This window comes from Populus euphratica, unplaced genomic scaffold (genome assembly GCF_000495115.2).
Source record: "Populus euphratica unplaced genomic scaffold, PopEup_1.0 scaffold45.1, whole genome shotgun sequence".
Classification (NCBI taxonomy): domain Eukaryota; kingdom Viridiplantae; phylum Streptophyta; class Magnoliopsida; order Malpighiales; family Salicaceae; genus Populus; species Populus euphratica.
The window spans coordinates 832,461-846,830 of NW_011499886.1; the positions used below are offsets into that span (position 1 = coordinate 832,461).

The 14,370-nt window shown below is 34.0% G+C and overlaps 1 protein-coding gene across 6 annotated transcripts; it reads right to left on the reverse strand.

The window, feature by feature from the left end:
- Nucleotides 1-7,231: 7,231 nt before the first annotated feature.
- LOC105130330 (diacylglycerol kinase 2-like) lies at nt 7,232-14,157 on the reverse strand. Of its 6 annotated transcripts, none has more exons than XM_011032782.1 (8): nt 13,968-14,155; nt 12,582-13,805; nt 11,837-12,212; nt 11,662-11,738; nt 10,845-10,964; nt 10,556-10,720; nt 9,174-9,311; nt 7,232-7,775 (listed from the first exon to the last, which is right to left on the reverse strand). In XM_011032782.1, exons 2-8 carry the CDS (start codon nt 13,692-13,694, stop codon nt 7,626-7,628), a joined length of 2,139 nt encoding a protein of 712 aa, XP_011031084.1. In that variant the 5' UTR covers nt 13,695-13,805; nt 13,968-14,155; the 3' UTR covers nt 7,232-7,625. The 6 variants fall into 6 exon arrangements, 5 of the variants coding, with proteins under 5 accessions (XP_011031084.1, XP_011031083.1, XP_011031082.1 ...); XM_011032783.1 differs by lacking the exon at nt 7,232-7,775 and adding an exon at nt 9,701-9,771 and having other exon boundaries at nt 9,189-9,311; nt 13,968-14,156; XR_843220.1 differs by lacking the exon at nt 7,232-7,775 and adding an exon at nt 9,601-9,771 and having other exon boundaries at nt 9,220-9,311; nt 13,968-14,156.
- Nucleotides 14,158-14,370: the final 213 nt, after the last annotated feature.

Sequence of the window (14,370 nt, forward strand, 5' to 3'; positions counted from 1 at the left end):
GTATCCATCCCAGTAGAGTCCGAAGATGTAATGACCACACATATCAGATTCTTTAAAGGGAAGCAGCACTCGGACATCATCTTTGAAAGAAGCTAATACAGGTTGATTAAACTAGTTGAGTATTTAGTTTGACATTATGTAATAATAATAATAAAAAGTTTGAAAGTCACTGGTATGCTAATACGTGTAAATACATATTAATTAATTTATTAAAATATCAAATTACCTTTTAATGCATTTGATTATGACAAAAAAACCATGGTAAAAATACAAAAAAATTAACCCACCTAGCTAGTTAAGTAAAATATTTTAGGAGTACTTTAATTATTTTTATATTTTGAAAAAAGAGAGAAAATTAAAGTGCCCTTGTGCGCCAACTTATTTATTTTGTTTATTGAGTGTAATGAAATCATTTTACTATACTAAAAAATATGAGAATCAATTTATTTCTAATCAATTTAATAATGCAATTGAAACTTAAGAAAAGATTATTTTGCCTCTTAATTTTCACTTCATATGTTGTTATGAGAACAAATACATTATTACGGTGTAGCAATCTATGCATCATATTAAAATATTGATCCCTTTAAGTGTTTTTCCTCTTTTCATTTTAACTAAATGGCCCCAACGTTGGTTTTGTTGGATGCAAAATTCAATTACACCATAAAGGCATGTAAAGGACACCATTAAATTTCTTCTGAAAATTGCATTAATTTCCTTCCCACTTGGTTTTTGTAACATTTCTATCCTACATATTTATTTATCCATTCCAAGGGTGTTGAAGGGTTTTTTTTTTTTTTTTCCCTAGAATACCAACTTATATATATATATATTTCATAGAAATGAATTCTTTAAACAACCTGAAATTAATGTCACTGACACTATCAATTGTTTTTCGATCTTTCATCACCTCATCTTGTAAAGCCCCCGCCAGCAGCAGCAGCAGCAGCAGCATGAACATATAATATTTAACATCCTTGTTAAAAAAAACATAATAATAATAATACCCACAGAAGCGGTCCCCACACATGAAGTGCACCCAATCCCAATCCTACACGTAAGAGTCCTGAGTACATGACCCACAGAATCCACGCGCCCTGTCTCCTCTTTAAGTGGGACCCACTCCACAGCTAACGTCACCTCCTTTCTCTCTCCGCATTGACTGCTGTTATGGGATCATAAAATCCGAGCCGTCGATTACTTCGAGTTTTGACCGGTGTTTTGACTTAAGATAAAAATATTATTTTATTCCGTAAAAACTCCTTTGTCTTCCTCCTTTTTCGGGCTGTGTTTTTTCCTCGGTCCCCTACCCTAGGCTTCCGCTGCCACCGACATGTCGGGTTCTAAGGAGGTATCCCTCTAGCCGTCAGATCTTGAAGTTGAACGAATAGGATTTATATTCCTGGCACCTCCGTCTTTGCACCGACGTGTTTCTAGGAGGTATCTGCTTTGACCTGAATATAAACTGTGAATATTTTCATTTTTTTTCCTTGGTAATATATTCCGTGCTAATTAATAAATACAGCGTAAAAAGGTACATTAATCAAATAGTCACTCAACGAACTCGAGCAATTTATCATTGTGGTCACTGGCCTATCAAAAAAGAGTTTTGACTGATTTAGTGAAAGTTGCTGAAAAAATTGTATTTTAAAATATTTTTGTTTAGAATTATATTAAAATAATATTTTTTATTATTTTTTAACATGTATTTCTAATATCAGTACATAAAAATAATATAAAAAATATTTTAAACTAAAAAAATTTAAAAATATGATTGAAATATAATGTCAATTATGACCTAAATCATTTTTGTTTTATTTTTTATCTAATAACTTTGTTAGAGAAAATTATGGTCTGTACCAAAATGCAATAAATAGTAGTTTTTCCAAAACCATGTTTTCAATTGCATTGAGTTTTCAAAATCCTGATTTAACTAAATTAATAACTTTTAAAAGAAATTTCTTCCAAATTCTATGATTAATCAAACCTTGGCATGATTTTAATCCATTTACATTTATGTAAGAAAATAAAAGGGTGATATGGTGTCTTATAATTAATAATGAAAGATGAAGATGAAAACACTGCAAGTCTAATGTACAGCAACCTAAAGTGTTATAAAAATAGTTTGGATGAGAAATGGAAGGGATCAAATGATAACAAATTAATATGTATGTCTAAATGAATGTCTAGAAGTAGATTGGTAGTAGTCTAGTATATATATTAATGTCTTCTTAGCATGGTAGCACTTCAAATATTGATATTGATCCTTCAATGGTCCAATCATATCATCTTTCAATTTTTATATCCAGTGGTATAAGAGGAAAAAACAAATGTGGCTTAAGGTCATTGTAGAGAATCTCTTAGACTAAGTGTGGGATGTAAAAAAATAAAATTAGTATGCTTATAATATGATAAAGCTTTTGTGGGTGGTGGCATTAATCAATTTAAGTAGCATTTAGTAAGAATTAAAAGAGAAATGAAACAATATCGCAAATTTCATCTGGATGTTCATCATTAAATGCTTTTGAAACTTCAAAAAATATTAAGAAGAAAAAAAGAGTTAGAAAAATGTAAAAAAAAATTCAATCATTATAGTGTACAATAGATGAAGAATAAAGAGTGAATGATTACACAATTAGATGGTAGTGGTCAAAAAAGATGTTAGCACCGAAGAATATCATAAAAGAAAAATAATTGGACATAAGTTTTGGAAAACATAAGAAAGTTGCAACAATATATTTATATTTCATATTGAGGATAACTCATGGTGTTCTAAAGTTAGCAAAATAAAAAAATAGTTGAATGATGTGATCAATGCAATTAACTTTGTTTATTATCAGCATGCTATAAATGTTATGACAACCTTGAATCATGGTTTTAAAAGACCAAACTTCCATGCCCTTTGTAGTTATTACTTAGCAAAGACGATTAATGAAGTTAAACTTTATGTGGAGAGTTATCAATAAACTTATAAAAAGATTGGTTGCACATTAATAATTAATGAACAAACAGATTAAAAGAAAAGAATTTTAATTAATTTATTAATTTATTATTCTAAAAAAACTATTTTTTTGAAATATATGGATGCATAAGAGGTTTCAAAGACCGCTAGGTTTTTGTATAAGTTATATAGAGAGGTGTTTTTATGTATTAGATCTAAAAACATTATGTATATGATGATTGAAAATGTTTCTAATTAAGTTATTGCAGATAAGTTATTGATAAAAGAATTTTCTTTAATATTTTAATATTTTGATTTTCTTGTGTTACTTATTACACTACCTTTATACTTCAATTGATTAATGCATCAATGTGTATTGCATTGGTTTTTAATGTATTTTTGCATCAAACTTGAACTATAATATTATAAAAACTTAAACTTTCTAATAATGAAAATGTTGCTTGTGATAAAGTATCTATCAAAATTATAAAATGTTAATTGCTTTGACCCGGACATGAGGGGATATTAAAGGGATTTATAATAGATTTTTTTATTTATTTTTTTGATTTACCGGAGTCAACTTAATTCATGGCCCAACTTCTTGATTAGATCAAGTGCTTCACAAACCCTTTTCTATTTTCTCTGCTGCTACTAGTCAACTTTCTCTGCTGCTACAAGTCAGAACTTTACATGGGTTAGGGTTTCTACACAGGGAGATTCAAAAACCCTTTCCTAGCTACTTTCTCTGCTGCTACAAGTCAAAACTCTATATGGGGTAAGGTTTCTACACAGTGGAGAAAGAATATGTGCGTGATTTGAGGGGAATGTTGGCTGGCTCGAAGCTTAAGCAAAGAGTTTCCTCTCAAGAAACAACTGTTAAGGCTTCGGACCAGGCTTCATCCCCCTCAACCAATAAAGTTATGTATGCATTTTATGCGCAAATTCAGTTCTTCTGTTGGATCTTTCTTCTTTTTTTTCGCAGAAGAGATGTAGCATGAGTTCATCTCTGATGGTAAAATTGAGAGGAAAGTTGTCTGGGTTCATGGAGGCCATGATTATACATAAATGGCACTATCTGATGACAGCCCAGATAATCGATGCCTATCTTGAACCTAAATGATTCTCGGACTAGGCTCCATTTCCTTCCAACCATCATTTGCTACAATTTCTTTGCTTTTCATCTTATGATTCTCCTAGCTAGCTGGTTGCAATTCTCAATATCAACATCTGGTAAAGTTCTCTCTCTTTTAGTTTTACTTATTTCCTCTCTCTTCATGGTTGTAATTATGAATCTATATGAATCTGAAGGTCTACGTAAGTTGCCCTTTTCTTTTCTATTAATTTTTTGTGTATTCTGATGAGTATCTCTATGTTTATATTGTCTCTGGGACAGGGTCGCTAGCTTTTCTTTCAAGTTCCATATTCTCAGTTACGTGAGGATCAGTATTTCACAATTGTTTCCCTACATGGATGAGTATAGCATCTCTCACATAAAAGAAACATAAACAAAAAATAACTCAGTTTCTTGATTATTCCTCACTTAAAATGATATATTAGAGAGATTAACAAAAATCATTTTATCTTAGATCTAATGCATGGTATCTCTAGCTAGCCAATTTTTTTTTAAAAAAAACATGAGTTTTAAATTATTTTTTCTTAATGTTTTCTAATTATTTTGATATATTGATTTTAAAAATTTTAAAATATTTTAAAATTAAAAATACTTTACAAGACAACATTTAACATTATTTCAAACCGCCCTTCAACCTTTCTAAAAGCATATAATCTCTTTTGTAGTGTCAAAGGACAACCTCTCTGCAACCTCGTTTTTAATACTGTTACCTTTCAGATCTTTAAGGCAAGAGATATGGTAGAAATCTTCAGGTAAAGACATATATATCTACTTCTCTTTCCGAGCTAATTTTTACTTTCTCATGCAAACCATTGTATCAGATTAAAAACAAGTCTTTATAAACTGGTTAAAGCATATAATCAGTTGCCCTAAATAGCCCATGATTATATAGCATTCAAATGGGTATATTTCATTCTCAATTTAGCAACTAATTTAGATTTAATTATTTTTTTCACTCGAAAAGATGACGTGGGCTATAAGTCTATGACTGTTGAATTAAGCTTGCCAATGAAACATAGTTGTTTCATTTATTGTGGGTTTTGTTTTGTAGTGAGAAGTTTAAGGCTTAGAATATGTACTTTTTTTAATGTAGTTTTTGTGTGTGTGATTTAAAAAAGAAAGTTTTAAAAAAAATGATTAGTTGTAATTAGTTTAATTTAGATATGTGTTTGATAAAAATTATGATTAAAGTTGTATAGCAAACAATATAAAATATGTATTTGATTAAAACTATGTTTGAAAATACAACTAAAAGATGTATTGTTGATGATAAAATAATTAAAAAAAATATTTATTTTATAATGTTAAATTACATAAGTAAATAATTATTAATACATAAAAAATATAGCAAAATACTATCAAGATCCTTGTGGACCATGGACTAATTTTTTATAGTAATCTAAAATTACAAATAAATACACAATAAAAATAAAAAAATTACATATATATATATATAAAAAAAAATTAATTTTAAAATTTGACCCAACCTACATCATATCGGATCAGCAAATGAATACAAGGAGTCTGAGGAGGGAAGGCAAAACTGATTGCAACATGAAAAAAAGACAACATGGAGGCATAAAAGAGTCCAAACATAAAAACAAGAACAAAATGTTAATTTTTTATTTCAGAAACAGGTTAAGCTGTGTGGAATGCTCGGTAAAATAATTAAAAGTAATAATGTTTAGCTTTAGCAAAATATATGGTATGAACTAATTTTTTAGTGGGACCCATCTTAAAATAAAACATTAAATTTTTAACCAAATAACTATAAACTATGGTTGGGGCAAAAGCCGCAAAACACAAATCAACCACCATACCAAACGAATTCTTAGTCATGAAGAAGACTGAATAAGAAAATGTCATCCATAGATGTTAAAAGTTAGGGAGAGAAAAAAAGCAGATAGTTTCTCGGTTTTCAGGGTACTTTTTTAATTTGTTTGGGCTATTTTATTTTTATTTTTTTTGTTAATTTCAGTGTTTAATTACTTTAATTTTTTTATTTTGTTAATTTCAGTGTTTAATTACTTTATCTTTAACTTTAATTCAAGTGTGTGTGTAGCCTTGCCTTTTCTTCCTCAAGTCTTGTTAGAATGGCTCTTTCCACAACAATGACTATTTATTGCAGTGAGACTTTCTTGCGACCATCATTAAGTACTATTCCACAATTGGATTCTTCTGGCTTTTTACGCTTACTTTAATTCAAGGATAAAAATTAGTAATACCCAATTCCAATTCTTATCATTGTAGAGATTTTATCCCTACTGCTCTAATCCACAGCTGTGTAACAAATGTTTTTTATTTCCATACCATTATCACTCTACATGGCCCCAATTGCCATTGATATACTTCTTCTATTTCTTATACAGACAATACCATAGAGTTCAGGTTTCAAGCCTAAGACAACAGGCCATTGTTGATGTGCTTTTTCTTGTTATTTAGTGTTGGTTATTCTTATGAACAAGCATTGCAAGGTCTGTGTGATTTTCTTTTCTTACATTTATTTTTTATAAATTCCTATTTGATTGGTTTAATTTCAAATATGGTCAAGATCGAACAAGCATTGCAAGGTGAGGTCTATTTTCAATATTATTTTATTCTAAAAACATTTCCTAGTGCTGTAAGTGACTTTCTGTTTGATTACTGCCTTGATTGTCTCTAGAGAATAATGCTCTATAATATGGTTCCATCGCTTTACCAATCTTTTAATCAAGATTGGTTTCAATTGCAGCAAAGCCAATTATAGTTTATTTGTTCATTCATTAGACAATAACATCATCTAATCTATTTACTCTTATACGCGGATGATATTGTCATTATAGGCAATATCGAATTGGTAAAGAAGTCTCGTGTTATTTTTACCGAAGAGATGGTTCGCACGTATGAAGGAATGTAGAATAAAGAACGTGGGATTGTTATTGGGCCAATAAGTGGCAGTTATCATGTTATTTACCCGAAGCGAAGCTTGAATCGACGAAGGTGTCGGCTCACCAGTTCAATGGTCTAGCCGATGGTTCATCCAGCGGTCTCCATGTTAAATGGAAGGTGTCGGTTCACCAATAAGGTCTAGCCAATGGTTCATCCAGCGGTCTCCATGTTAAATTAAACCCTCTTTCTTGGAAACGATGGTGAGCTATTTCCTCTCTTGCCGAGTAAAGTAAAATGAGATTTCGATAATCGTAAAGGAAAAATTCAAAAGACATAAATGTTTCTATATATATTGTTTAATTTATGTTTGTAACATGTATCACAATAGGCACAAAACTCTCATTTACAATCTCTCATTTACAATGATCCTATGTCAGCTGGCTTGCTGGCGTCTCGTGGGGCTGTCAGTCTCACTTTGGGGTTTCCAATTGCTTCTACAAAAGAGTTTGGTAAAAAGGAAAGATCCTGTTATGGTCAAAATGACCCCAAAAAAAATTAAGGAAATAAAAAAGGATGTGAAATTGGAATTCCAGAAAGGAATGCGAGGAAGGACACGCAATATGTTAGTGGGACAAAATGCGAGAAATTAGGAGGCAAAATGAGGGAGGGTTTAGAAATTGGAATCTAGGATAGATTGAGAGCCAGTTGCTGCAGAAGTAATTTCTTCTGAGATGCATTGATGACTCCTTTGCACTCAGCATCTGCCAAAACCTCTGTCATAATGGCAGCTGCGTGGCCTCTCGGCTCCTCAGAGGCTCTCCTCAACATGAACACCTGAAACATGCCAAAAATCCATGAATTATAGTTAGAAAGGTTCAGATGAAAATAAATGATTATAAAAAAATAGAATGGTAACAACATGCTAAATACACGTTCAAAGTGAATCCCTTCTGATCCTGAACATCCTCAGATAATCAAATATACAAGGATGAATAATTTTGTTGCACCATTAACAATAAGGATATATTTGTGGCAGCTAGCATCAGTTTCAGTTAATTCCAACGCACATTGCACAATGCGGCAGGAACACCAACTTCCCAATTTTATAGAGGAGAAAAAATGAGGAACACTTGTGCCGCATCAATAGTATAAGAGAAGAAAATACAGAGGATAGAATCGTAAATATCACCCCCCTAAACATCATTTTGAGAATGCGTATCATTGTTAATCATCAACATAATATTACGTGTCAAAGGAAAATAGTTTGCTTGACTAGCTTTTCTCCGCTAATTCTGCTTGTGGCCAAGGGATTGGCAATGTTCCTCCACAATCTCCACTCGGAGATAATAGTATACAAACACACATCTTCAATTAAATTAAGTACTTTTCCAAAAGGTAAAGCCTGTGTTTATAGTGAAGATGATGAAAGTGCTAGAGATAAGGAATGAAAGAAATGATATTGAAATGAAATGCAGCATCAAGTAAACTAAAGAAAGAAACCAATGGAAGAATATCTTGGAAGTCTTTCTGAAACCATAAAGACAATTTATAAAGATTTACACCATCATATGAGGATTGCTTTTTGTTGAATGTTTTTTTGTATATGCTTCCTACAAAATTGAGGTTGTGCGTCTATATGGTTTATTATCATGACTTGTGCACAAAGTTGGACTCCATTTTTCTTTCCAGTTGCTGTTTGCCCCTCCCTTTGCTTCTTGTATTTTTTGGCTTCCTCCGATTTATATATCCTATTTGTTCTAATTCTCAACTCATACACTTGATCTTAATTTCTTAGTCATAGTTACACTAAATAATCTTTACTCTTATTCATGTACTAGGGGTTCATGAACTTCATCGACAGTCTAGGAAGATCATAAAAATGATTCTAAATCAGTATGTTACATTTCATCATTTTTAATTCAGTAATCCTTCACAGAGAAAGAAGCATTTCTCCCATAGTTGCACTTCTGCAGTTACTGGGGAAGGGATCAAGTTTCTCCCTTATTCACCTCAAGATTATCAGTATGACTTACATAGTGATTAGGGAGGGATCAGTATCTAGAAGTTCAAATGACAGGGTGCTGTGTCTGGTGTTTCCAGCGTTAAAGGATCATCAAGTAAAAATGCAAACACATGAACTATGAGATTAGGTGTGCCATGGAAAAGCAGGGATCCATCAGCCAAGCCTCTTATGTGAGCATCAAGTGCATTATAAGAGAAGGAATATAATACCTGTTCATCATGCGTTATTTCTAAGCAACCAGGTTGATGGATGAATGGTTCCCCATCTATCTGAACTGGGAAAGCACTTGAAGCATGTATTTTGATGGCCTTCCCTTGTGCTAGCCTCCTTGCTTGTGAAAGTCCAACCTGAATAGTAGAACGAGCATTAGGGAAAAAACGAAAAAAAAAAAAACAAGCACACTACAAAATCAGAAGTGTAACAGAGAACAACATCAAAACACTCTAAATAGCAGGCGCCATAAACAGGCCTAGAAGATTATTCACTCCTAATTATTTGGGAGAAAATGACTTTTGAAGATAGCAGAACCTGCTCCAACCACATGCTAGAAAGCACAATAATATACGATACCTCCCAAATATTTTTAAATTTTACCCCCTCTCCAATCCTACAAATTTCAAGAAGATCAAACCATACCATGTTACTCAGAACCACCCACTTTTCTCAGCAAAATGCAAAAAGCCTACACCAAAACTCCCAAGCCAGCAAACAACATCAGAGAAGGATGGTTATGCACCTCCTGTTGTTAATGCACGCTGAAAGAACCTCATTGTGGCAATGTCCTGTGAAGCCTCCTCCTCTCCTCAGCTATAAAAGGTCCATGGGCAATAATTTTTTATTAAGAAACTTTATAACCACCTTGAATTTGAATAGTCATTTGGCTTTCTAGATACAATTGAGCAGAGGTGAAAAGGTTGTACTGAAAATTCCCAAAATTATTCTAAAGTTTCCCATCCAACCATCTTGGTTAAAGAGAGAGTGACAAGGATTTAAGAATCTGACAGAAATTACAAAATGCTCTATTTCTATATCATTAAAATCCCAAGAGACGCCACCACCATCCATGTTGTAAAAATAGAAACTGGATATGCTGTACAAATGAGGAAGTGTGGTAGAAAAAAGTGAATTACGGATTGCCTTTGTTTTGGCCTAGAGAAAACCTTCCAATTCTACAGATGATTTTTCCCCTCATCCCTGACACAACCCATTAGAGATCTGCCATCAGCTGCTCAATCCACTTAGCTTTACAATGACAGGGCTTCTAAATAGAGGTAGACAGGCATTAGAAAAAGGGTAATGAAATCCTATAAAGACAAACAAGCTCCCTTCTAACTGTTCAGATGCTTAGAAACCCACACTACAATTAGACCTTAGAAAAGTTATCAACTGTAGATTGCAATGAAAGGTAGGCCTGGTTGCATAGCACGCACACATATGCACACATACAAAGTAAATGATAAAAAGGAATCTATTTTCAGAAAATCAGAAATCTGAAGTCCCTGAGATGAAACTCTACATAAACACTTGGAACTCTCTCTCTCACACAGAGAGTGAACGAAAAGAAGGAACCTATATTCAGAAAATGACAAACCTGAAGTTTGCCGAGGTGCCATGCTCCACAGACACTTACAACTTCAAGCATTTTATCTTGCATGGATTGAAGACTGAAATCATCATCATGTTCATAGTCATTTTGCCAAAGATCCACGCCCCCCATATAGCTGCCAATGTTCAGCACAATTAAACCCTCACAATCCTGGAGGGAAAAGAAGGATGAAAGAACACAGCATTGAAAATATGAAAGAAAGAAACATGTTTTAAATGCAATTAAAACAAGAAAGAAAGCGGCGAAAATACTAAGATAACATCTAATCAAGTACCTTTGGAATCTGTATGTCTTTCCCATCAACTTCAAGCCAAACCTGCCATGGTAAGTCAGCACAAGCTCTATCCATCATATCTCTGGCACCTTCTCTGGCATATCGTAATTTATTCACAAACTGCACATTAAATTTTAATTAGACAAATTCCAAGAGCAAACAGAGAACAAAGATCAAAGGCCCGTTTCTGAAATATCAAATTGAAATTACAACGGAAAGGAAAAGAAAGCTATAGTAACCTGGAGCACTTCGGTATCTTGAACTTCGGTCTAAGCATGTTTACCTTTAAAAAAAAATAAAGCTCGATTGTTCTTTTATTCTTTAAATTAAAATGCACTTGGCATTGCCTAGCAACAATGCCGTATACTAATGATCCAACAACCTGATTATGGTACTGAATGAAGTTGTCCAGTTGCAGGACAACATATACACGAGCATTTTTTCAGCCAAAACATTGAACTACCCTCAGGCTCAAGGGATATCCTACAGCAAGCATGCATCCAATAGATTTCAACAAAGAAGGGTGGTCAACTATAAGGAATATGTTTGAGTGAGAATAAAGGATAAATCAAACAACAAACAGAAGGGAACAAAGAATTGGTAAAACAAATTCCAGCATTGAACCTTCTTTTCCACTCTGAAACAGGGAGGTTTTAGAAATTGTACTGTACTGCCAGTGTCTCATAGATTTTAAAATTGTACAGATACATTACTGTCCAACAGGGTGCATGCTATGGAAAACTAAAGCTCTTTTGAGTGAGGTATCAGGCCATTGATTTAACAACATACATTACAGCCAAAACAAAAATATAGCTACCTGACTACTGAACTTCTCGGGATTCTCTTGACGTGTTATGTGAAATTCATATGCAAGCTTAGCATCACATCCAATACCTGCAAAAGAAAAATTGGCAATGAGTAACAGATTGATGAAGCAATCCGTGAAACAAGATTGATGAAAAAAATCCCAAGTAACAACTTGATAGATCTACCTAAGTAGTTCATCATGAATTTGGATTGTTCTCTTTCCATATACCCTTCTGAATTCTCTTCTCTGATATTTACTTTCCAGCGATCTAGCATTGTAACTGCAGCTTGGTCGATATCTTGCAAAAGTGTGCTTAAGCCACCTTGTCCATCAAACTTTGAGAAGCCTCCTCCCCATTGCAAGACCCTTGATAAATCATTTCCTGTACCAAGGGGAATGATCGCAACAGGTGGTGGAGATTCAAAGTTGCGCCTCTCAATAGCATCAAGGACCCATGCAACAGTTCCATCTCCACCACAGACCAAAACTCTAAAATACCGCACCTTGCTAAATAACTCCAAACCAATGTCAGGCCCCTGCGAATCACTTAATTCAAATACCTGCAATGGAGAATTAAGAAATTCAGCCATATACCATATGAGCTGTTACAGGCAATGTAAGTGAGAAAATGTAATTATTCATAACAACCACTATGTGGAAGTAATGCAAGAGGAAACCAAAGCCACTTTATTTTTCCATAAAAAAGCTTTCACAGGAAATTAACTCCATTAGATGAAGTCCACATTATAGCGCACTTAGAGAGCACATTATGGAGATTCCTCATAAAATATGCTTACAATTAAAAAAAAATGTTGGATGATGAAAATAACACGTTTGACATGACAATGAAAGATTATGAAAACAATTTTTTTAAGGAATTAAAGGTCCACTTTTCTTGTGATAACTATTAAGGAGCTAAACTATATCACCTGTACAGGATTCAACAGCATGTTCAGTGTCCTTCGAAGAATAGGCCCAAGTTGACCTCCGCTCTTGGAATTAATGAAGACCAAAAGGGGCCTTGCATCTTGAGCCAAATCAGCCAATGCATACTTCTTAACTTGTCCACAGATTGCAGTTCCGCCTTTATTATGCATTAGGCCATTAAGTGTGTACTTTATCCTGCCATTCTTCTTTAAGCAGTGGAAATCAATATCGCTGCTGGATCTGTTCAATCCTGCAAACCCATTCAACACAAAATCCAAGTCTCTAGTGGCAGTTGTTGCACCCTGCAACTTACCATTAACAGGGTGATCATCTCCATGCTTGCCCCTGCTGCGCTGCTTTCTTCTCATCTGCCCACGAACAGAAGAGGCTATAATTTCCTCAGTGATCAAACTTAAACTGTTTCCTCCATCAACTTCCTTCACACAGAGTGGTGAAAGAATAATCCTCCTAAGGGGACCCAAATCACAAACATCACCAGATTCTTTTGACATTTTAGCTTGACATTTCACATGAATGAGCCTCTGACACCACAAACAATGCCACGTCGGTGAAGCATCAATAAAAGTAACACCACACGGTTCATCACAGTAAGAACAAAACGCACTCATCTCAGGATTCTCATCCATATTAAACCATCTCTCTGACCAATGATGCCTCACATGACTAGACCCTGCCTGCGCAATACACTTACAGTCCCTCACCGCAAACTCAGAACAATTAAAATGAGCCGCCGCACCACAAACAACACAACGGTGCACAAAATCACTACGCAACGACGCACTACAGCCATTATATGGTAACACCAATGAAGTCAAACAAACACAGCATGTAGAAGGCTGTTTTTGACCATAAGCTAAATCTTCAATCCATAAATGACCAGACCGCGGAACATTTAACTTTTTCCAAACTTGCTTCTTCGCTTTAGCCGCAGCTTTAAGCCATTTCTGCGATGCTCTTTTATGCCAATTAATTAATCTATAAACAATAACTAAAAATCCTAAAGCAGCTGTGATTAGCCAGGCAATAAAAGATCCACTATAGTAATCATTAGAGCTTGTAAGCACCCGCACAAGCGAAATTCCCAATCCCATCATTTCCAAAACCCTAATTCCACACCACCACCACCGCCATCAATCAATTCAACAACAGCAACTCTCACCAAACGGATTTTCACTTCTCCGGATTTTCACTTTCCGTTCAAAATCCTAAGAAAAATCATAAAAATTAAACAAAATCAACAAATGATAATTATCAAAGCGTGCAAAAATCGAGTAAATTACTAAATTAAAACATGATCAATCACTAGATCCGATATTAGATGTTGAGGGGGAGAAAATGAGAATCGAAGGAGAGGGGAAAAAAGTAACCAGGAGGATAGAAGTGAGGCATGCATAAGCCCTGGAAAAGGAGATCGATCATGATTTTGATTTTTGAGAGAGGATTTCTGGTTTCTTGATAGAAAAGGAAGAGAGCTTTTGAAGAAGTAAAGGTGCCATGGATTTTTATCTATATATAGTAGCGTTTTTAGAAGGAGAGGGAATGGGCGGGCGGGATTTTTAATATGCGCAAAAAACGCGGGTTGGCTAGCGGTATGGAAGAGATGTCGACGCTGAAAAAACCGAGTTTAGCCCTTGCATTTTGTGTTAACTCTCATGATCAGTCCTTATAGAAAGTTTTCTCCATTAAATCGACCCTATATATGGCTATATTCGTTATGTTTTGTCGATTTTCAATCCATTTGAGCAAAATTATAAACAAATTGTGACAACT

What these genes read in the sequence shown, in the direction of transcription:
- LOC105130330 (XM_011032781.1), bottom strand. Translation starts at nt 13,694, where the DNA reads ATGATGGGATTGGGAATTTCGCTTGTGCGGGTGCTTACAAGCTCTAAT. An exon ending in CCGAGAAGTTCAGTAGTCAG is followed by an intron (nt 10,965 to 11,661) that starts GTAGCTATATTT and finishes TTTAATGTGCAG; the next exon opens with TTTGTGAATAAATTACGATA. An exon ending in GGCACCTCGGCAAACTTCAG is followed by an intron (nt 9,312 to 10,555) that starts GTTTGTCATTTT and finishes TCTACTATTCAG; the next exon opens with GTTGGACTTTCACAAGCAAG.